Source organism: Pristis pectinata, chromosome 3 (genome assembly GCF_009764475.1).
Source record: "Pristis pectinata isolate sPriPec2 chromosome 3, sPriPec2.1.pri, whole genome shotgun sequence".
NCBI lineage: Eukaryota > Metazoa > Chordata > Chondrichthyes > Rhinopristiformes > Pristidae > Pristis > Pristis pectinata.
The window spans coordinates 4,007,130-4,030,821 of record NC_067407.1 but is presented as its reverse complement, the minus strand read 5'-3'; the positions used below and the strand labels follow the sequence as shown (position 1 = coordinate 4,030,821).

General features: G+C 44.7%; 1 protein-coding gene across 1 annotated transcript in view; it reads left to right on the top strand.

The window, feature by feature from the left end:
* The window catches only part of rpf1 (ribosome production factor 1 homolog), a 32,433-nt gene extending 12,457 nt beyond the window's left edge, over positions 1-19,976 (top strand). The window contains exons 3-9 of the mRNA XM_052010677.1: positions 9,415-9,495; positions 9,818-9,913; positions 11,500-11,653; positions 13,670-13,752; positions 14,621-14,802; positions 18,218-18,344; positions 19,608-19,976. Of these exons, the coding sequence (XP_051866637.1) occupies positions 9,415-9,495; positions 9,818-9,913; positions 11,500-11,653; positions 13,670-13,752; positions 14,621-14,802; positions 18,218-18,344; positions 19,608-19,649 (765 nt within the window). The 3' untranslated portion in view covers positions 19,650-19,976. The remainder of the gene's footprint in view (positions 1-9,414; positions 9,496-9,817; positions 9,914-11,499; positions 11,654-13,669; positions 13,753-14,620; positions 14,803-18,217; positions 18,345-19,607) is intronic.
* The last annotated feature ends 3,716 nt before the right edge of the window (positions 19,977-23,692 follow it).

Genomic DNA, 23,692 nt, shown 5'->3' with positions numbered 1-23,692 from the left:
TGAAGGGCCTGTATTGTGCTGTACTGTTCTATGTTCTATGTTAAGCCAATAAAAGATTCTTCACCCAAAGGAGAACGGAAATCCAGTGGTCTATCTCCAAAACTGCTGATGCAGAGGGTCAATTTGAAAATTTCATGCCTGAGATTAGTGGATGAGACTGAGGTACGGAACTGGGAAGAGCTGGAGAAGTTGCTCGATTTTCCCCTCTGTAATCCACAGACACCCAGCCAATTGCAACACCCACAACTGCTGCCTCAAACAAACAAGGTTTGATGGCTGACTTCTCCACACAGCTGAACAAGGATGAGAGGCAGGGCATGTTTATATGTTCTGCGTAAACTCAGTCCTGCATTGTGGGTTGCATGGCCGTTGTCTGTGAAGGTATGTTATTTGTTAAACCATTCCATATCAAATGTGTGAATGAGTCTATGAGCACAGATAAGGATGGCGAAATATCACCTGAGATCATCTTCAAAGGAGGTGGAATCTGACAGATCAGACAGAACGTGGTACAGGGGTACTATATTGTTTTGGTTTGAATGAGGTGTGTAAAATTATGAGGGGCATAGACAGGGTGAATGACCACAGTCTTTTTCCCAGGGAATCAAAAACTAGAGGGCATAAGGTTAAAGTGAGAGGTGAAAGATTTAAAGGGGACCTGAGGGGCAACTTCTTCACGCAGAGGGTGGTGCGTATGTGGAACGAGCTGCCAGAAAAAGTGGCTGAGGCAGGTACAATAACAACATCCAAAAAACATTTGGATAACTACATGGATAAGAGGGGCTTGGAGGGATATGGGCCAAACGCAGGCAAATGGGACTAGGTTGGTGGTCGGCATGGACAGGTTGGGCCGAAGGGCCTGTTTCCATGCTGTATTTCGCTGACTCCAGTGAGAAGCACCAGAACCAAATGTGTAACTAAAATTGGTACATTAACAAGATTGTTAATGGAAACAATTATAATCAAGATTCCAAGGAACTGATTGAAAAATTTAATTACTACTAAAATAAACTAAATTAAGATGGGCATGTCAGGGCAGGTGGCGTTACTGGTATTGATTTATTATTGTCACTTGTACTGAGGTACAGTGAAAAACTTGTCTTGCATACCGATCGTACAGGTCAATTCGTTACACAGTGCAGTTACATTGAGTTAGTACAGAGTGCATTGATGTAGTACAGGTAAAAACAATAACAGTACAAAGTGTCACAGCTACAGAGAAAGTTCAGTGCAATAAGGTGCAAGGTCACAACAAGGTAGATCGTGAGTCCATCTGGTGAAGGCTATGATGACCCATGGCTGGCACATCTGCAGTGCTTGCAGCTTAAGGAACTTTAGCTCAGGGTTAATGAACTGGAGTCTGAAATGTGGACAGTGCAATGCATCAGGAAGGGACGGAGTTAGTTGGACACCAGGAGGCAGTCGTGCTCCTTCGGCACTGCAGAACTGGTCAGTGATTCAGCATGGGAGGGTGTGACTCAGACTGAGACAGCTGTGGAGATCTGCAAGGCAGCATTGGAAGAAGTTCAGCCCTTGCTCTTGCCCAATAGGTCTGAAGTTCGTGCAGCCTGTGTGAACAAGAGGAGAGATTGCAGGAAGATGTGCAAGCTGGTACAGTTGGGAAAATAAAATGAAGTACAGTCGGATAGGGGACAGTGTGGTTCAGGGGATAAATGCTGTGGTTGTGACTGTGAATTCTGAAGACTGTTGTGCCCACTCGATGCAAGAGTTATGGATATCTTCTTGTGGACAGGAGAGGAAGTTTCTGTGAGACGGGGAAGATTCAGTTGCTACGGTGCACGTAGTTAGCAAATGCATAAGTACGACTAAGAAAGGGTTTCTGCTGGGGGGTTATCGACACCCAGGGTTTAGGTTTAAAAAGCAGAGTCACAGATACAATAATCTCAGTGCCACAGTCTGAGCTACGAGTAAATTGGCATAGGGTCAGTAAGAGTTGAATAGGTGATGCAAAGATCGGAGTGGGAAAGTGGGTTTCAATTCATGGGACACTGGCACCAGCTCTAGGAGGGAGCTGTTCCATTGGGACAGAGTTCACTTGAATCCAGCTGGGATCAGCATCCTGTCAAATCACACAACCAGGGCCGTGGATAGGACTTCAAACTAAATAGGTTGGGTGGAGGAGGGGCAGGTTCAGGTGACAGAGGTTGTAGAAATTTGCAGAGGAGGAATAAGGCAGCAGTGTAGGGTGGCGATGTCAGTAACCAGGACAGGAAGGGAAGAGGCAAGCACCTACAAATGCACTCAGAGCTGATGAACTGTGAAAAAATGAAAGGTTCATTATCTGAATACACGCAGCATTGATAACAAAATGGATGGATTGATTGCAGAAATAGATGGGTATGTTCCAACTGTCATCATCGAGATGTGTTAGTCAGGTGACTGAGGCTTTGGTATGACATTTCAGATGGGTAGGCAGGAAGGAAAAGGTGGGGTAGCTCTTAATAAAGGATGAGATCACTATGGCAGCAAGAAGTGATCTTGTCTTGGAACATCAAGATGCAGAAACGGTTTGGGTGGAGGTGCGAACTGCAAAGGAAAGAAGTGGTGGTGGGAGTTGTCTGTGGGCCTCCTGATAGCGCAGAGTGTAAGTCAAGAAATAACAGATACTTGTTAGAATAGTATGGTCGGGGACTCTGGGAAGAGTTGTTATAACATGATAGAATTTCACATTTGTGTGAGAAACCCAGGTCTGAAACTAGTGTCTTAAACTCAAGCGAGGACGATTACAGAGGTGTGAAAGTAGTTGTATACAGCGAACTGGCAAAATAAATGAAAAGGTAAGATGGTAGATAAGCAGGAAATATTTAAGGATTATTATATATTAAATTATTATATTAAATACATAAAATATTTAATATCTAATAAACCATTGGACCAATCTTGCTTGTGGGATCTTACTGAAGCCTTTGTAGACTACATCAACTCCATTCTTGTGATCAATGCATTTTGTTGGCAACACACACAAAATGCTGGAGGAACTCAGCGGGTCGGGCAGCATCTATGGAATGAAATGAACAGTTGACATTTTAGGCCAAGACCCTTCGTCAGGACTGGGTCTCGACCCGAAACGTCGACTGTTTATTTCCCTCCATAGATGCTGCCCGACCCGCTGAGTTCCTCCAGCATTTTGTGTGTGTTGCTCCAGATTCCAGCATCTGTGGAATCTCTTGTGTCAATGCATTTTTTTTAAATTAAAATTTTTATTTACAGCGTGGTAACAGGCCCTTTTGGCCCAACGAGTCCACGCCACCCATTTTAAACCCCCAAATTAACCTACCCGTACGTCTTTCGAATGTGGGAGGAAACGGGAGCACCCGGGGGAAACCCACGCAGACACGGGAGAACATACAAACTCCTTACAGACAGCGACGGGAATCGAACCCCGATCACTGGCGCTGTAGTAGCATCGCGCTAACCACTATGCTACCGTTACCTCTTTAAAAAAAATTTCAGTCAAATTAATCTTCCTCTAAGAAAGTGATGCTGACAGCCTTTGATTAATCCATGCCCTTACATCCGTAGGTTAGTCTTCTTCCTTGGGATTTTTTTGTCCAGTATCATCCTTATGACTGATTTTAGATCCACTGGCTGGCAGTTACTAGGCTTGCTCCTTCAATAAATGTATGGTATTTGCTGTCCTTCAGTCATCTAGCACCTCACCTGTGGCCAGTAAAGATTTAAGAATTTTCTCCGGGCCCCAGCAATCTCTTCCTTTACTTCCCACAGCAGCCTGGGATACATCTCATTAGGCTTCAGGGATTTATCCATAGTAAGCCTGCTTTTTAATGTTAATATGTTCCAGAATTTCACCATCCTTGAATTCTCCAGCTACAGTGCCCTTCTGCTTAGTGAATACAGATGAGAAGTATTCATTTAAGACCTGTGTCCTCTGGATCCACACACGCATTGCCATTTTGTTCCTGAATAGGCCTTGCTCTTTTGCTGGTGGCCCTCTTGCCCTTAAATTCTGAAATTTTCCATATATTTTTGTAATTTTTGAAGTGATATTTCATGCCCCCTATTTCCATGCCTGATTTTTTTTAAGTATCCTGCTGCACATATTATACTCCTGAAGTACCTCCCTGATTTCAGTTATCTACACCTATCACATGCTTCCTGATACAGGGTCTCAACCCGAAACATCCCTCTGCCTCCACAGATGCTGCCTGACCTGCTGAGTTCCTCCAGTTATTTGTTTTTTGCCCAGCTTCCAGCATCTGCAGTCTCTTGTGTCTCCTGTTACAAGATTCCTTCTTTTCCTTTATCCAGCTCTTGATATCCCTGGACATTATTATTTCCTTTCACCATTATAGGAACACATTGGCCCTGAACTGTCACTATTTAATCTTTAAAAGCTTCCCATTTGTCTGATTATGGACCTACCTGCAAGTAGATGCTTGCACTTAACTTTCACCAGGTCCTGTCTTCAGATATAGAAGTTGACCTTCCCTCAATCCAGGATCTTAATTTCCGTACCATCCTTATCCTTTTCCATAACTTCTTTGCAGTTTTTAGAATTCTGGTCACTATCTCCGAAATGCTCTCCCACTGACAGTTCAATCACTTGTGCAGCTACATTCACTAAGATTAGGGATGACCTTATAGAGGTATATAAAATCATGAGGGGTGTGGATAAGGGGGATGGTCACTGTCTTTTCCCCAGGGTAGGGGAGTCTAAAACTAAAGGGCATAGATTTAAGGTGAGGGGAAAGATTTAAAGGGGACTTGAGGGAAAGCTCTCACACAGAGGGTGGTGGGTATATGGAATGAGCCCTCCAGCCCACGATGTTGTGCTGACATTTTATCCTACTCTAAGATCTATCTAACCCTTCCCTCCCACATAACCCCCTATTTTCTATTATTCATGTGTCTAAGAGTCTCTTATATGTCCCTAATGTATCTGCCCCCACAACCTCTGCCGGCAGTGCATTCCACGCACTCACCACTCTCTGTATAAAAAAACTTACCTCTGACATCCCCCCGTACCTTCCTCCAATCACCTTAAAATTATGTCCCTTCATGTTAGCCATTTTTGCTTTGGGAATAAGTAAGTGTCTTTGAGTCCACTCGATCTAAGCCTCTTATCATCTTGTACACCTCTATCAAGTCACCTCTCATCCTCCTCTCCAAAGAGAAAAGCCCTAGCTCACTCAACCTATCCTCATAAGACATGCTCTCCAATCCAGGCAACATCCTGGTAAATCTCCTCTGCACCCTCTCTAAAGCTTCCACATCCTGCCTATAATGAGGCGACCAGAACTGAACACAATACTCCAAGTGTGGTCGAACCAGAGTTCTATAGAGCTGCAACATTACCTGGCGGCTCTTGAACTCAATACTCTGACTAATGAAGGCCAACACACCATACACCTTCTTAACAACCCTATCGAGCTGCACGACAACCTTGAGAGATCTATGGACGTGGATCCCAAGGTCCCTCTGTCCCTCTGTTCCTCCACACTGCTAAGAGTCCTGCCATTAACCTTGTATTTTGCCTTCGAATTCGATCTCCCGAAGTGTATCACTTCACACATATCCGGGTTGAACTCCATCTGCCACTTCTCAGCCCAGCTCTGCATCCTATCAATATCCTGCTGTAATCTACAACAACTTTCTACCCTATCCACAACCCACCACCCTTTGTATCATCAGCAATCTTACTAACCCAACCTTCCACATCCTCATCCAAGTCATTTATAAAAATCACTAAGAGCAGGGGTCCCAGAACAGATCCCTGCGGAACACCACTCGTCACCGACCTCCAGGCAGAATATGCTTCATCTACCACCACCCTCTGTCTTCTGTGGGCAAATCTGAATCCACACAGCCATGTTTCCCTGGATCCCATGCCTCCTGACTAGGTCCAGTACTGCCCCTTCTTTAGTCAGACCAACTACTTACTGGCTCAACAAGCTCTCCTGGATACAGTTGAAAAATTCCACCCTCTCTGAGCCTTTCATGCTAATGCAGCCCCAGTTAGTATTGGGGAAGTTGAAATCCCCTGCTGATATAACCGTATTACTCTTACATGTACCTTAGGGGTGTAGATAAGGGGGATGGTCACGGTCTTTTCCCCAGGGTAGGGGAGTCTAAAACTAGAGGGCGTAGATTTAAGGTGAGGGGAAAGATTTAAAGGGGACTTGAGGGGAAGCTTTCACACAGAGGGTGGTGGGTATATGGAATGAGCTGCCAGAGGAGGTGGTAGAGGCGGGGTCGATTACAATGTTAATTACATAGATGGGGAAGGTTTAAAGGAATACGGGCAGAATTAGAGTGGGAGTAGGCCATCTGGCCATTCAAAACTGCTCTCTGATTCACCAAACTCTATACTGATCACCTTATGATGAAGGGTTAAGCAGGCTGGACTATACTCACTGAATTTTAGAAGAATGAGAGGTGATTAGATTGAAATATTAGACCCTGATGCAGCATGGCGGGATAGGTCCTGAGAGGATCTTCCCCCTTGCAGGGAGAATCTAGAACTAGGAACCATAGTTTCACAAAGAGCAGTCGCATGCTCCGAGATGAAAGGGAACTACTTAGAACCATAGAACCATACAGCACAAAACAGGCCCTTCAGCCCACCATGTTGTGCTGTCCATCAAACCACCCTCACACTACCTAACCCCTTCCTCCTGCATATCCCCCCATCCCACACTCCTCCATATGCCTATCCAACAAGCTCTTGAACCTGTTCAATGTATCTGCCTTCACCACCACCCCAGGCAGTGCATTCCATGCACCAACCACTCTCTGGGTGAAGAACCTCCCCCTGACATCTCCCCTGAACCTCCCACCCATAACCTTAAAGCCATGCCCTCTCGTCTTGAGCATTGGTGCCCTGGGAAGGAGGCGCTGACTGTCTACTCTATCTCTTCCTCTCAGTATTTTATATACCTCTATCATGTCTCCTCTCATCCTCCTCCTTTCCAGTGAATAAAGCCCTAGTACCTTAAGCCTCTCCTCATATTTCAATACTCTCTAATCCAGGCAGCATCCTGGTAAATCTCCTCTGCACCCTCTCCAATGCCTCCACATCCTTCCTATAATGAGGCGACCAGAACTGAACACAGTACTCTAAGTGTGGCCTAACTAGAGCTTTGTAAAGCTGCATCATCACCTCGCGGCTCTTAAACTCAATCCCGCGACTTATGAAAGCCAACATCCCATTGGCCTTCTTAACTGCTCTTTCTACCTGTGAGGCAACTTTCAGTGAACTGTGAATATGAACCCCCAGATCCCTCTGCTCCTCCACACTGCCAAGTACCTTGCCATTCACCCAGTACTCTGCCCTGGAGTTTGTCCTTCCAAAGTGTACCACCTCACACTTCTCTGGATTGAACTCCATCTGCCACTTGTCAGCCCAGCTCTGCATCCTATCAATATCCCTCTGTAAGCTCCGACAGCCCTCCACACTATCCACAACACCGCCTATCTTAGTGTCGTCCGCAAACTTACTAACCCAGCCCTCCACCCCCTCATCTAAGTCATCTATAAATATTACAAAAAGTAGAGGTCCCAGAACCGATCCCTGCGGGACACCACTAGTCACTGCCTTCCAATCCAAGGGCACTCCTTCCACCACAACCCTCTGCTTTCTACATGCAAGCCAATTCCTAATCCACACAGCTAAGCTTCCTTGGATCCCTTGGCCTCTGACCTTCTGAAGAAGCCTACCATGAGGAACCTTATCAAATGCCTTACTAAAATCCATGTAAACCACATCCACCGCACTACCCTCATCAATCTTCCTGGTCACTCCTCAAAGAACTCTATCAGGCTCGTGAGGCAAGATCTTCCCTTCACAAAGCCATGCTGGCTGTCCCTAATCAGTCCATGATTCTCAAGGTGTTCATAAATCCTATCCCTTAGAATCCTTTCTAACAGCTTACTCACCACAAACGTGAGACTCACCGGTCTATAATTCCCTGGCCTATCCCTATTACCTTTTTTGAACAAGGGGACAGCATTCGCAACACTCCAATCCTCTGGCACCACCCCCGCAGACAACGAGGACTCAAAGATCCTTACCAGCGGTTCAACAATCTCCTCCCTAGCCTCTCGAAGCAGCCTGGGGAAAATCCCGTCAGGCCCCGGAGATTTATCTGTCTTAATATTATTTAACAACTTCAACACATCCTCTCTCTTGATATCTACAACCTCGAGAACATTACCCCTACCAGCACTCCCTTCCGCATCATCAAGACCCCTCTCCCTGGTGAATACGCGAAGAGAAGTACTCATTGAGAACTTCTCCCACTTCCGCCGCCCTCCAGGCAAATTCTCCCACCTTTGTCCTTAATCGGACCTAACCTTTACCCTAGCCATCCTCCTACCCTTCACGTACTTGAAAAAGGCCTTGGGATTTTCCTAACCTTACAGCCAAAGCCTTTTCATGTCCCTTCTAGCTCTCCTCAGCCCTTTCTTAAGTTCCTTCCTCGCTACCCTATATTCCTCATGGGCCCTGTCTGAACCTTGCTGCTTATACCTCACATATGCTACCTTCTTCTCCCTAACAAGTCGTTCCACCTCTCTCGTCACCCACAGTTCCTTCACCCTGCCATTCCTTCTCTGCCTCACCGGGACATATTTATCCCTAACATCCTGCATAAGATCCCTGAACATCGACCACATCTCCATGGTACATTTTCCTTCAAAAAGGACATCCCAATTTACACTCCCAAGTTCTCTCCTTATAGCCTCGTAGTTCGTCTTTCCCCAATTGAAAAACCTCTTGTCCTCTCTGCACCTGTCCCTGTCCATGACAATTTTAAAGGTTATGGAGCAATGGTCACTGTCCCCCAAATGCTCACCCACCAATAGATCCTTCACCTGTCCCGGTTCATTTCCTAAAACTAGATCTAACACGGCATTCCCTCTAGTCGGCCTGTCGACATACTGCGTCAGGAATCCCTCCTGGACACATTTAACAAATTCCGTCCCATCTAAACCTTTGGCACTAATCAGGTTCCAGTCTATATTTGGGAAGTTGAAGTCTCCCATTATAACAACCCTGTTATTTTTGCTTCTCTCCAAACACTGCCTACCAATCTGCTCCTCTATATCTCTACCGCTACCGGGGGGCCTATAGAATACTCCTAGTAGAGTAACTGCTCCTTTCTTCTCTCAGAGAGCTGTGATTTTTGGAATTCTCTGGCCCAGAGTGCTGAGGAGGCTTTTCACTGAATATTTTCAACGCTGATAGAAAGATAATGGGATACGGACAGGAAAGTGGAGTTGAGACCGACAGTCAGATCAGACATGATGTTAATTGAATGGTATGGAAGACAGCCAGTGAGAATGTGGATTCATTTTTAATGCTAATCATAAAATTGCCACTCAGATGTCTTAAAGTGTCTAACTTTGCACTCCGGTTATGGCTTTTGGTTCTAGGCTCCACCGAAACCAGTTCCAAAGACGATTGAAAACCAGCGGGTGTACGATGAAACAGTTGTGGACCCGAACGACGAGGAGGTAATTTTCCAAGTGTTGACAAAAGTTCTGTAAACCATAGTAAAAGACTGCCTCTGGCATGTTCCCCTGGCTGCATTTTACTCAGGGGTACATTTCTACTGTTGAGTTAAATGCCCATAGTCTTTTTCTGGTGAATCTCTGGTTGAAAGGACTGCAGTTTTGTGTGTGGAGGGTGGGGACCACAAGTTTCCTTTATGCTGGGTGCTCATGAGATTAAGCCACACTGACGTTCTCATGTCAGCCTCGTGGTTATTATTACAAATGTTGTGTCTGGGGGAATAGAATGTGTATTTAAAATAAAATTAAATTAAATCCTCCACAGGTGGCTTTCGATGAAGCAACAGATGAGTTTTCGTCCTACTTCAGTCGGGAGAAGACCCCTATGATCCTCATCACAACATCTGATAGGCCTCGAGGGGTATGTCAAAGGAATAAATACACAACAGAAGGGGCTTGAAATTGTGAAGGAGAAATATTGACCATCTTCTTCTTTTAATCGATGTGCTGACTTACAGGCACCTGACTAAGTTTTCATCCTCCCTGTATAAGCCTTGGTTGTGATAATTTAAGTACCTCTAACCTTTACCCACCACCAAACCAGCCTCCTTTCCATCTGTACTTCTTGCTGCTTTGGGAAAGCAGCCGACATAATCAAGGACCCCTCCCACCCCAGTCATTCTCTCTTCTCCCCCCTCCCATTGGGCAGAAGATACAAAAGCCTGAGAGCACGAACCATCACACTCAAGGACAGCTTCTACCCCGCCGTTATCAGACTCTTAAACGGACCTCTCATACACTAAAAGGTGAACTCTTGATCTTCCAATCTACCTCGTCATGGCCCTTGCGCTTATTTATCTGCACTGCGCTTTCTCTGTAGACGAAATTCTGCATTCTGTTTTTCTTTTTACTACCTCGATGTACTTTGGCATGACACACAAACAAAAGTTTTTCACTGTATCTTGGTACACGTGACAATAATAAACCAATTCCAATAACCCATACACTCTCGGCTTCACTCAAGAATACATCCATAAACCTTTCTGCCTCCGCCTTTGAAACTTTCCCAAGGACCCATCCTATCAAAATAGCTTTCAATCTCACTTCCTAATTACCACTTGCCATGGTGTCCTTTCTAATTGAGGTTGATAGTGCTGCTGCCTCACAGTTCTGGTGACCCATGTTGGATCCTGACCTGTGATGCTGTCTGTGCGGAGTCTGCATGTTCTTCCTGTGGCCGTGTGGGTTATCCATGGGTCCATCGGTTTCCTCCCACATCCCAAAAAAGTGTGCTTGTAGGTTAATTGGCTGTGTCAATAACCCCCCCCCCCCCCAGTGTAGGCAAGTTGTAAAAGGGCAGCAGAGAGAGAACAAATTGCAGGATTACTGGGAGGTAAGGAGGAAATGGGACTAAGGTTAACTATAGCGATGAGATTATACCCAGCAAGAGTGGAGATGGTGGGTAATTTGCTTGGTAATCAAGATCGGTAATCAATCTGTAATCTTGCTAATCAAAATCATACTGCTTTTAGCTGCATAGAAATTTTTTCTCACAGTGTCCGGAACTCTCTGCCCCTGTGGGTGGTGGAAGCTGAATCATTAGAAGTGTTAATAGATCGAGGGTGTGGAGAACCGTCACAGAAGAGGAGTTAAGGCCAGCATAGATCAGCCATGTTAATGTTAAATGGTCAGGGGCCTGATGCCTTACTTCTGCTCCTGATTTCTTGTCTTCATATGATTTGATATTAAGCATACAATTTATGTGTAACTATTTCCTCCCTGCGTTTCTCTGGAGGCTTTTTCTTGTGTTCATTGGGAGAAGTTGCTGTTCTTTCTGTACCTCTGCTTTTTTGTACAGACTTTTACCTGAGTAAATCGACTTTGTTTCCTCCACATCAGGTTTATTAATGTGAATCGTACACCCCGTCCTATCTCCAAAGCTGTCTGGAATAGTGTTGTCAATAAATATTCTGTGCTTTTTAAATATCTGTTGTACTTGGTTCTCAGAGAACAGTACGACTATGTGAGCAGCTGTCAAAGGTGATTCCAAATTCACACGTCTACTACAGGAGAGGACTGGCTCTGAAAAAGATCATACCACAGTGCATCGACAGGGGTTTTACCGACTTGCTCGTCATCAATGAAGATCGGAAAATACCAAGTATCCTTCACACTTTTTGTTGGAAGTTGCACTGAGTTTCCTCCCGGTCATCAATATTCCCATTTAAATTTGGGTACATTATTTGGGGTATTTCCATGCACTAGAATCCTCTGCATATCTCTGATATTGTCAGCAGACTAATTACTTGGCTCATATTCAAACGTTATTTTTGCAACAACTTGCTTTAGACCATGGCCTGGTCGTCAACTATCATACGTTTTGGCAGGGTTATTTTATTAACCAAAAGAGTGGGTGTTAGGCCATTTTATAAACTTCTGTGAACTGGCTGTGGTTTGCTTGGATGATGAGTCATTAAAGGAGAAAGCTATGTCTTCAGCTCTGAAAAAGATGCAAATAAGTGGGAGTCCTGCAGAGAGATTTGTGGTATTAACCCTTGTGGAAATGGCAAATCCCACAGCACTGCTTCAGTTATGCTGGTGTAATACCACGTTAATTGTTCAGCTGAGACTCGAGACTGCAGATACTGGAATCTGGGGCAACACACAAATCTGCTGGAGGGACTCTGCAGGTCAGACAGCATCTGTGGGGGGGGGGGGGGGGGGGGGGGGGGGGGGTGGTGGGAGAAGGAATTGTCGATGTTTCAGGTCGAAACCCTGCACCAGAACGGAAAGTGAAGAGGGGAGATGGCTGGTATAAAGAGGGGAAGCCGGAGTGTCAAGACAGGAGCCCGAGGTGATTGGTGGACTGAGGAGGGGTGTAAGATGACAGGCAGGTGGTGCCAAGGGAGGGGAGGGGGTGGAGTTGGGAGACAGTGGCAGGTAGATGGGAGGCGGACAGAGAGAGAGAGAGAGAGAGAGAGAGAGAGAGAGAGAGAGGACAAAAATTGAGAGGCAGGTGGGGGAAGGGAAGTGTGAAGGTTGGAGACAGTTGCTGGAGGGAGATAACTGCAGCTGTTCTTTGGGGAACTCCTGCTCTCCTCGAGAACACATGATTCTAGAACCCTACTGCTTGGTTGACATTGAATGGCCCCAAGGAAGCAGAGGGTGGATACGGTGATGCGGGGTTGTATATTTCACCAGATGGAGGATCGAGAGCGAGAGCGAGTTAATCCGCTGCCTTTCTCAGTGCCATGGGTGTACACTGCTGATATGCAGAAACACAACCCCGTTATCTCCATAAGATGTTACGATGTACCAATGCAGGTGCAGCTGCAGCTACCCACATCGATCTACCAATCTTCAAGGCTGGGTGGAAGCTTCTGATTACTGCCTGCTGTGAGTAATTCAGATGCAGTAAGACAGAAATCTAGCTGGGGTGAAATCCACTCTCATAGATCAGGTGAGAACCTAAAGGTATTGGATCTTTGGAGTGTGTGGTTCCTGAGTGGCTTTGCTTGAGTAGCGTGCCTGGCCCTGGAACTTTACTGCAATCCAACATTTATCTGTGTATTTCTTTTTAAAACCTCGGTTCCTGCTCCAGATTGTATGGAGTCCAGGTGAAGGGTCTCAGCCAAAATGTCGACTGTCCATTTCCCTTCGCAGGTGCTGCCTGACCAAGATCATAAGAGCAGAATTAGGCCATTTGGCCCTCCACAGCTCTCTGTAGCAACCAATTCAGATTCACCACCTACTGGCTGAAGAAATTCCTCCTCATCTCAGTTTTAAAAGGACGTCCCTTTATTCTGAGGTGTGCCCTTGGATCCTAGACTCTTCACTGATGGAAACATCCTCTCCACGTCCGCTCTATCCATGCCTTTCACTTGCTGAGTTCCTCCAGCTTTTTGTGTGATGCTCCAGATTCTAGTATCTGCAGTCTCTTGTCTCTCCACTTAAATGATCTTTGTTTGATATTTAACACTGAGACAGCCTGTGTAAACATTTACTCTGGAAATCCTGTGAGTAGCTCAGTACTCAATGGTGCTCAGTATCTGACACTTCGGTGAGTTTTTGAGCTTTCCCAACTCCTCCACCATTTATTAAAGAAAATCTTCTGTCTCCGCACTGAAAAGGTTTCACGTAAGCAGAACTTCAATTTTTCTTAACCAAATACCATCAGATGGATTAGTTATTAGCCACCTCCCCAATGGACCTACGGCACATTTCAAGATGTCTAATGCCCGCCTAGCCAAAGAACTTAAGGTGAGAGGTGGAATGAAATGTGTTTGTATGTACTGGAAAACGTCAGTGGATTTTGTTTTTTAATCGCGATACCTGCTGGATATATTCATGTTAGAAATCCCTTTGTGAATAATGTCATGTTTGCATTTATTTATTTTTATTAAATGTTACCTTCTCAACCAATACTGTACAAACAAGGCTGGCCTGTGGAGCATTGCCCTGGATCTTGGACTGGAGTCTATTGATGTGCTCTCACAGTAGAGATCGTGTCCACAGTCCCGGTGACATTGTTGGGGCATTGCAGATTGATTGCCTTTGTTAGACTGTAAGATCTAGGAGCAGAATTAGGCCATTCAGCCCATCGAGTCTACTCCGCCATTCAATCATGGCTGATAATTTTTTCCAACCCCGTTGTCCTGCCTTCTTCCCGTAACCCTCAACAACCTCACCAATCAAGAACCTATCAATCTCTGCCTTAAATGCACCCAATGACTTGGTCTCCACAGCCCTCTGTGGCAACGAATTCCACAGATTCACCTCCCTCTGGCTGAAGAAATTCCTCCTCAGCTCAGTTCTAAAGGGATGTCCCTTTATTCTGAGGCTGTGCCCTCGGATCCTAGACTCTCCCACTGATGGAAACATCCTCTCTATGTCCACTCTCAGGATAGAATGGACGTGGAGAGGATGTTTCCATTAGTCCGAAAAACAGTCTCCTGGATTGTTGTTGGGTTCAAATAATTCATGAAGAGATGATCACCTGAGCCAGGGACTGGAATGGTTTGAGTGTTGCTGAAGTGTGCCTTTCATGCGCCATGGTTGAATGATATCTGGCTGCAGATGTTACACATTCTGAAATAAAATTAAATGACTTTCCTGGTCTTTGTGGCAGAGGAGAGGAAAGGAACCAACAGGACACGACCCGGAGGTGATCCTCAATAACTTTTCCACTCGACTGGGGCACGGCATTGGGAGAATGTTTGCTTCACTGTTCCCTTACAATCCACAGTTCGTGGGGCGGCAGGTGGTCACTTTTCATAACCAGCGTGACTATATCTTCTTCAGATTCCACAGGTACACTTTAACAGCATGTGTTGATCAAACAGTGCTACAGTTTTTACGGCATCTTGCTGGAGTGTGCACGTTTTCACTTCTCTTCCTGAAACCCTAACGGAACAGTTAAAAGTTGTGATAAAACAGCAATGCAGAAGATTGTCCTGAAATCATAGAGTCACACAGCACAGAAACAGGCCCTTCGGCCCAACTCGTCCATGCTGACTGTGTTGCCCAGCGAGCTGGTCCCATCTGCCCGCGTTTGGCCCACAGCACTCTAAACCTCTCCTATCCATGGACTTATCTAGATGGCTTTTAAATGTTGCTCATGTGCCCGCCTCAACCACTGTTTCTGGCAGCTCATTCCAAATACGCACCACCCTTTGCATGAAGAAGCTGCCCCTGATGTCCCTTTTAAATCTCTCGCCTCTGATCTTAAACCTCTGCCCTCTTGTTTTTAGCACCCCCTCCCTGAGAAAAAGACAGTGTGCTTTCGCCTTGTCTGTGCCCCTCATGAGCTTGTACACCTCTATCAGGTCGCCCTCAATCTCCCTTGTTCCAGAGAAGCCCTAAGAAAAGCAGGATATAAAACCATAAAAGCAGCAAACAGGAGGCAGAAGTTTCTGACTAACGGGCGAGGGAATTCCAGTGGGGTTGTGGTAATGGAGTGATTAATTTACCAGTCCAGAGTCCATGAGAAGTAGGAGCAAAAGTCGTGTGGTCAGTCTGCTCTGCCATTGGGTGAGATGGTGGCTGATCGGACCTTGGCCTCAATTCCATTTTTCTGCCTGTTCCCCATACCCTACCACTCCCCTGTAGTCCAAAAATCTATCTGTTTTGGCCCCATACATGTTTAATTATTCTCTCTCTCAGCTCCCGAAATTACAGAATTCCAGAAATTGAGGGGAGTTCCTCCTCCTCTCCGTTTGAAAATGGATAACCCCTTATCGTGAAACCATGACCCCGAGTTCTAGATCCACTCAGCATCTACCGTATTAATCCATGGGTGCTTCAATCAATCACCTCTCATCCTTCTGAATTCCACTGAGAACAGGCCCAACCTCTTCGACGTTTCCTCATAAAAATAATTCCTTCACCTAGGGAATCAATCTAGTGAACTTTCTGTGGACCGATTCCACTGCAAAAGCATCCCTCCTTAAATCAGGAGACCAAAACTGTCCACAGTGTTCCAGATCTCACCAACACCCAGGGTAATTATAGAATCAGAATCAGGTTTATTATCACTGACTTAGATGACATGAAATGTGTTGTTTTGCGGCAGCAGTACAGTGCAAAGACAGAAAATTACTATAAATTACAAAACTAAATAGTGCAAAAAGGAATAATGAGGTGGTACTATTAGAGCAAGATATCCCTACTTTTATAGTCCATCCCCTCATCGTAAAGGTTACTGTTCCATTTAACTTCCTAATTACTTTCTGTCTCTGAATGCTAATGTTGTATTTCATGGGTGAAGACTCCCAGATCCCTCTGTCTCACAGCATTCCATACCCTCTCTCCATTTAAACAATATCCTGCTTTTCTATTCTGCTCTCAAAGTGAATGACCCCACACTTGCCCACAGTACGCTCCATTTGCCAAATTTTAACCTATTCACAAACCTATTAAAAGACATTTGGACAGGTATATGGATAGGAAGGGTTTAGCGTGATAAGATATTTATTTATTAGTCACATGTACATCGAAATACTCAGTGAAATGCATATTTTTGCATAACTGAGAATGTGCTGGGGGCAGCCCGCAAGTGTCGCCACGCTTCCAGCGCCAACATAACATGCCCACAACTTTCTAACCCGTACGTTTTTGGAATGTGGGACGAAACCCACGCAGACACGGGGAGAACATACAAACTCCTTACAGACAGCGGCCAGAATTGAACCTGGGTCGCTGGCACTGTAATAACGTTACGCTAACCAGTACACACCAACACAGGCAAGTGGGACTAGCTTAGATGGGCACCTTGATCAGCATGGACCAGTTGGGCCAAAGGGCCTATTTCCGTGCTGTATGACTCTATCTCTCTGCAGACCGTTAGTGGTCTCACATTTGTTTTCCAGTCTCGCTTTGTATCATCCGTTGATGTACTTGGTCCCTTCTTCCAAGTCATTAACATAGACTCTATAAACAGTTGAGGCCCCAGCATTGATCCTTCAGGCACTCCATCAGTAGTCGAGTAATCCAGAGCTCTGGAATATTGATCAACAGGCGTGAATCTGAGTCTCACTACCGTAAAATGGAAGCTAAATTCAAGAAATTAATCCAGAAGTTAGTATTGGTAAAGGTGATTATGAAACTACCAGAGCTATATAGAATGTATCTGGTTCACTGAAAGGCTACATAGTCTAGCCTTTGTAACTCCAGGTTTCTGAAATGGAGACAATAACTAGTGACCTTGCCAGTGATGTCCATGTCCAAAGAATATAGCTCTTGTAAGCTCTTCATTATCGTATTTGGTTTGAAACACTCTTTAGCAGTTCATTCTGGCTTGTAATTACTTTATCCCCCCACCCTTCACAATGCCCGTAGTTCTTGGGTCACCGATTTTAAACGCTGGATATTTTGTGACCTTGCAGCTACCAAATAGATTGGTGGACATCATGTCTGGAGCTCTGATCTAGGGAACTAGATGTATGCTTAAAGGGAAATAATTAACAGGAACTGAAGGGAAAGAACATCGGTCTAATTGCATCGCTCTCTCTCGCTCAAAGTGCCAGCACAGAGACTGGACAGGCTGGGACTGTTTTCCCCAGAGCGAAGGAGGCTGAGGGATGATTTTATAGAGGTTTATAAAATCTTGAGGGGCATAGGTGGGGTGGATGGTCACAGTCTTTTTCCCAGGGTAGAGGAGTCTAAAACTAGAGGGGCGCAGGTTTAAGGTGAGAAGGAGAGATTTAAAGGGGACCTGAGGTGCAAGTTTTTCATACAGAGGTGGTGGGTATATGGAACGAGCTGCCAGAGGAAGTGGTTGGGGCAGGTACAATTACAACGTTTAAAAGATATTTGGACAGGGGCATGGATAGGATAGGGTTAGAGAGATATGGGCCAAATGCAGGCAAATGGAACTAGCTTGGATAGAGTTGGTCCGAAGGGCCTGTTTCCATGCTGTATGACTCTCTATGACTTTATGACACTGGTAGAATAGGCTCAAGGTCAATGGAGTGACTTGTCAAAGTGATTGACATGCCCAGTAAATCGAGTAATTGGGAAAAGAGGGAAAGGCTCTTGAATCTTGGCAAATGGGACGAGCATCTGATCTGTGTGTGCCTTTATATTTGCATCAGAATGGGCCTGATAGGTTTTTAACTCTATCAATGTATTGTTTAATTATGGCTGTATGAAACTTTTGACTAATAAAGTAGTATCTTGAACTTCGTCGAGTTAATTGGGAGACACTGGCAGTGCTTCTTCTTTCCAGGTATATATTTCGGAATGAAAAAAAAGTTGGTCTTCAGGAACTTGGGCCACGTTTCACCCTGAAACTTCGATCTTTGCAGAAAGGGACATTTGATTCAAAGTATGGAGAGTACGAATGGGTTCACAAGGTCAGTTATGCAGACAGTTTTGTTGCCTTGGCCTACATTTAATATGATCTTTTCCATTTGAAAGAATTTAATACAAGTTGGTTAGGTTTTATATTTATTGCTGTGATCTATTGAACCTTCCAATATTCTGTTTGGCATCTCAAATCAAAATATCAGAAGCTGTTGGAATAAATATTTAGAGTTGATGCATATTTATCCATAAAGATGTATTATGTTTTATACACTTTACTCTGCATTCTGTTATTGTTTTTACCCTGTGCTACCTCAATGCACTGTGTAATGAATTGATCTGTATAAACAGTATGCAAGACAAGTTTTTCACTGTACCTCAGTACAAGTGACAATAATAAACCAATACCAATTTTCTGTTCAGAAAAGACAAAGTTACTTAGCTTCTCTCTGCCCGTGTTTCCAGCATTTTTGGCTTCTCATTCAGATTGCAGATTTTTGATTTTTAATTTCATTGATGGGATTTTAATATTTAGATTTGATTTGAGCCATCTCTGTTCTCTACAGCTGGCTTGCAGTGTAGCTCCCACTGTCAAGTACATTTTAAGAAGATACTGTGCTTTGCTTCAGGTCTTCCAACATGTATCAATAGTCCCTTGTATGTACAATGCAACAGCGTACAGTCGATATGTTTTGTTAGCAGAGATGTTGAAGGATGAATCTCTACCACTGATTGGGATTACGGGATAGATTGTAGAATATTTGCAGATGTCGGGTGCAGAGGACATTTACCAGGATGCTGCCTGGATTAGAGAGTATGGATTATGAGGAGAGACTAAGGGAACTAGGGCTTTACTCATTGGAGAGAAGGAGGATGAGAGGAGACATGATAGATGTGTACAAAATATTAAGAGGAATAGATAGAGTGGACAGCCAGTGCCTCTTTCCCAGGGCACCAATGCTCAATACAAGAGGGCATGGCTTTAAGGTAATGGGTGGGAAGTTCAAGGGAGACGTCAGAGGGAAGTTTTTCACCCAGAGAGTGGTTGGTGCATGGAATGCACTGCCTGGGGTGGTGGTGGAGGCTGATACGTTGGTCATGTTCAAGAGATTGTTAGATAAGCATATGGAGGAATTTAAAATAGAGGGATATGTGGGAGGAAGGGGTTAGATAGTCTTAGGAGTGGTTTGAAGGTCGGCACAACATGGTGGGCCGAAGGGACTGTATTGTGCTGTATTGTTCTATGGTTCTAATGTATGTCTGCTCTTTTATTGTATACTGTTGCTGACTCTTGCCCATTATTTCTCTTTAAGCGTCATGAAATGGACACAAGCCGCAGGAAGTTCCATCTGTAACGTAGAACCCACTGGGACTGGATACAGCCATGAAACACCGACTGTTGCTACATCTTACGTATTTTGGATAACCTGAAGTCCAGCAAAATGGCCTCACCATTTTCATGCAAAACTGACATTAACTGAGGCTGTAAGAGTACATCACGGAGGAAGAGATGTCAGATTGCTGAATTCCTTGCAAAGTTTCTGCTAAAAAGAATCATACTTCCAAATTTGGAAGTTCCTCTCTGGGGTGTACTTGCTCCCCAAATATAAAGGATTCCTTATAAATACTGTTTTGTAAAAGGATTATAGATTTGGATCAATTAAATCATTCATTTAAATATACCCAGCCAGGATTGTTGTGTGTTAGGTAAATACAAATTTACTTAAAACAGCTTTATTCTTAAGATTCTGTAAAGATAGAGATGCAACATCATTTAAATTCTGCTGGTTCCAAGTGGTCAATCTTCAGAAGAATAGTTCACAGGAGAGGTTTCAAGCTACATCCCAGGTGACTTTGGGATTATAAAAAAGGCGGAAGTTTTCAGTATTGAATTATTCTTAGGGGAAAGAATAAAGGGGTGATTAAGATTTGACAAAGACATGGAAAATTGGGGTACTACGCAACTGGAGGTCAAAATTAAAATTTTGGTAAGAATTAGTGAATGTGATGTTGACTTGCTGGTGTTCATCAGTTGATTCCAAAGAAAGGGATTTAGTATAATCCTGGTCTTCATTAGGTGTTTGTGGAGAGGTTATGGTGTATGTACTCAGATGCTATTGAGAGAAGGTACATTTATGTGGCATCTTTCACACCTCCAAGGCAGCCCAAAGCACTTGAATGATCCCTGTGTTGTCCTGATTGCTTGTGGAACAACGCTGGTCATCGTTTAAAAGTGGCTTTCCTAAGCCTGCCTGTCTCCTGGAGACTGAGTGAGTGGCCAGCCATCAACAACGTATGGAAAGAAGACGGCGCGGTTTTGTGCAAGGGAGATCATGTTTCAGTAATCTTGAGTTTTTTGAGGAGGTAACCAAAGAGGTTGATGATGGCAGGGCAGTATTGTCCATGGGGACATTAGTAAGGCTTTTGACAAGGTCCTACGTGGTGGGCCGATCCAGAAAGTTAAGGCACAAGGGATCTGTGGCGTGTTGGTGAACTGGATCCAAAATTGGGTGATAGTAGACATAGAGGTGGATGGGTGTTCGTCCGACTGAAACCTGTAACAAGTGGTGCACCACAGGGACCTATATATTGTGGCTGAGAATGTAGGTGCTATGGTTAGTAAGTTTGCAGACAACACAAAAGTTGGTGGAGTTGTAGATAATGAAGAAGGTTGTTTAAGATATAGAGGGACATAGATCAGCTGGAAAGTTGGGCAGAGTGGTGGCAGATGGAATTTAATCCAGGCAAGTGCAGGGTAATACACTTTGAGAGATCAAATTCTGGTAGGACATCTAGAATAAATGGCAGGGACATTAGGAGCGTTGATGTACAGAGAGATCTTGGGGCACAAGTCGATTGGTTCCCTGAAAGTGGCGACACAGGTGGATAGGACAGTGAAGAAGGCATTTGGAATGCCTGATTTCATTGGCCGAGGCATTGAGTATAAGAGTTGGGACATCATGTTGTGGTTGTACAAAACATTGGTCGGGCCGCACTTGGAGTATTGTGTGCAGTTCTGGTCACCACACTACAGGAAGGATGTGGTAGCAATAGAGAGAGTGCAGAAGAGATTCACCAGGGTGTTGCCTGGAATGGAGGGCTGTGGTTATAAGGAGACTGGATAGGCTGGGTTTATTTTCACTGGAACGTGGGAGACGAAGGGGTGACCTGATCAAGTTTATGAAATAATGAGAGGCATAGACAGGATAGATAGTCTTCTTCCCGGGGTAGAGGAGACTGGAACCAGAGGGCACAGGTGAGAAATTTAAAGGAGATCCGAGGAGCGGGTTTTTCACACAGCGGCGAAAATCTGGAACGGGCTGTCAGGGGAGGTGGTGGAGGCAGATACGATTACAACGTTTAAAAGGCACTTGGACAGGTACTTGGATAGGAAAGAAGTAGAGGGATATGGGCCTAATGTGGGCAAACGTAATTAGTGTAAATAGACATCAGGGTTGGCATGGATGAGGTGGGCCGTGAGGGCCCGTTTCGATGGTGTACAGTTCCATGATTTTGTCCCCCCCCCATGCTTGATCAGAAAACAATTGGGTTCCACCTTTTTAATGAACTTGCTGCAGGAAGATTGTGCCACAGATTCTAGTTCTTCGTTTTGGAACCTGGAAACAATGTTATGCAGTGATTTCACAATCTTTCAGTGTGCGATTTCATGCAAGGGCTGGAGGAAGAGAGGAGAGATTTCACCCATGCCTTTGCTGACAGTTTGAAGAAGCTATCCTCTTAGTCCCATTGCCTAACATCTTCCAATGAGGAAGGCCTTGACTTACACTGTGGTGGCATTCGGCATTCACCTCCCTTTAGTGAAATCTCAAAGGGTCTCCTAACCAGTGAAGTTTAAAAGTGTAATCACTCTTGTACCATAGGAAGCACAATGGCCATGTACAAGAAGCTCCCACCTTATGAATGACGAGATAAAACAGACATTTTGGATGGTTGTTGAAGTAAAAACAATGCCATAAAAATCCTTGTCAGTCAAGTAGCAAGACTTGAGCGCTCGGCTCACCATCCCTTCTGAAAGGCAGCTGTACACCCCTTCTGCTCAGATCCCCAGAGAGGAATTAAAACCAGACTCTTCTGACTCAGAGGCAAGATTGCAACCTGCAGACCCCTCAAATATACTAATGAGCTTAAGTACATCTCCAAGTCCCTTGTGAAAGTTGGCTCCTAAATCTGAAAACCAGCAACCTTCCAGGCAATGTATCCCAATCATAACCTAGTTAAAAATCTTCCTCGGGGCTTACTTTACCAATTACGCCTCGCTACAGGAAGGATGTGGAAGCCATAGAAAGGGTGCAGAGGAGATTTACAAGGATGTTGCCTGGAATGCGGAGCATGCCTTATGAAAACAGGTTGAGTGAACTCGGCCCTTTCTCCTTGGAGCGACGGAGGATGAGGGGTGACCTGATAGAGGTGTATAAGATGATGAGAGGCATTGATTGTGTGGATAGTCAGAGGCTTTTTCCCAGGGCTGAAATGGTCGCCACAAGAGGACACAGGTTTAAGGTGCTGGGGAGCAGGTACAGAGGCGATGAGTGTGTGGAATGGGCTGCCGGCAATGGCGGTGGAGGCAGATATGATAGGGTTTTTTAAGAGATTTTTGGATAGGTACATGGAGCTTAGAAATATAGAGGGCTGTGGGTAAGCCTAGTAATTTCTAAGGTAGGGACATGTTCAGCACAGCTTTGTGGGCTGAAGGGCCTGAATTGTGCTGTAGGTTTTCTATGTTCTATTTTAAATCTCGAGGCAGTAAAAACAGTCATCATCGTAAATAATCAATAATTTACACTGGCTACCCCAGCTGATTTCAATCAGCAGCTCATTTATTAGCTCACATTTCATCCCCACCTCTTGCTTGACATGACCAGATCCTGAATTTCCATAATGAGAATACTGCTGGTTCTGCATTGTAATACTTGCGGCTTCGGAGACGAAAGCTGTTGCAAGTTCCTACATTACCTGCTGATTACGGAATTAGGTACTTTCTCAATGTTAGAATGAAGCAAACATTTGCACTTATGCCATTAGACAGCACACATATTGGTGCAAGATAATATCAGCCTTTTTACCCACCTCAGAATCCATAGAACTGGAGTGGGAGCAAGTTATCCTTAACCCCTAGGGCCTGCATATTTATTATAGTTTCAAATACCACAGAAATTACCACTTGTTTATAATAGTGCTCACTCATGGTGGTTAGATGTTGAGGCCCAGACCAATCTGTAACAACTATCAATAAGTGTGACCTAATTCCTCAGGAGCACAACTGCTCAGTTAGTCTTACTTTGAAGTGGTAGCACGTTTAGTGCGGCTTTTTAAAAAAATATTAATTTAAGGAATGTGGGCTTCACAGGCTGAGCCAGCGTTTAATTGCCCATTCCGC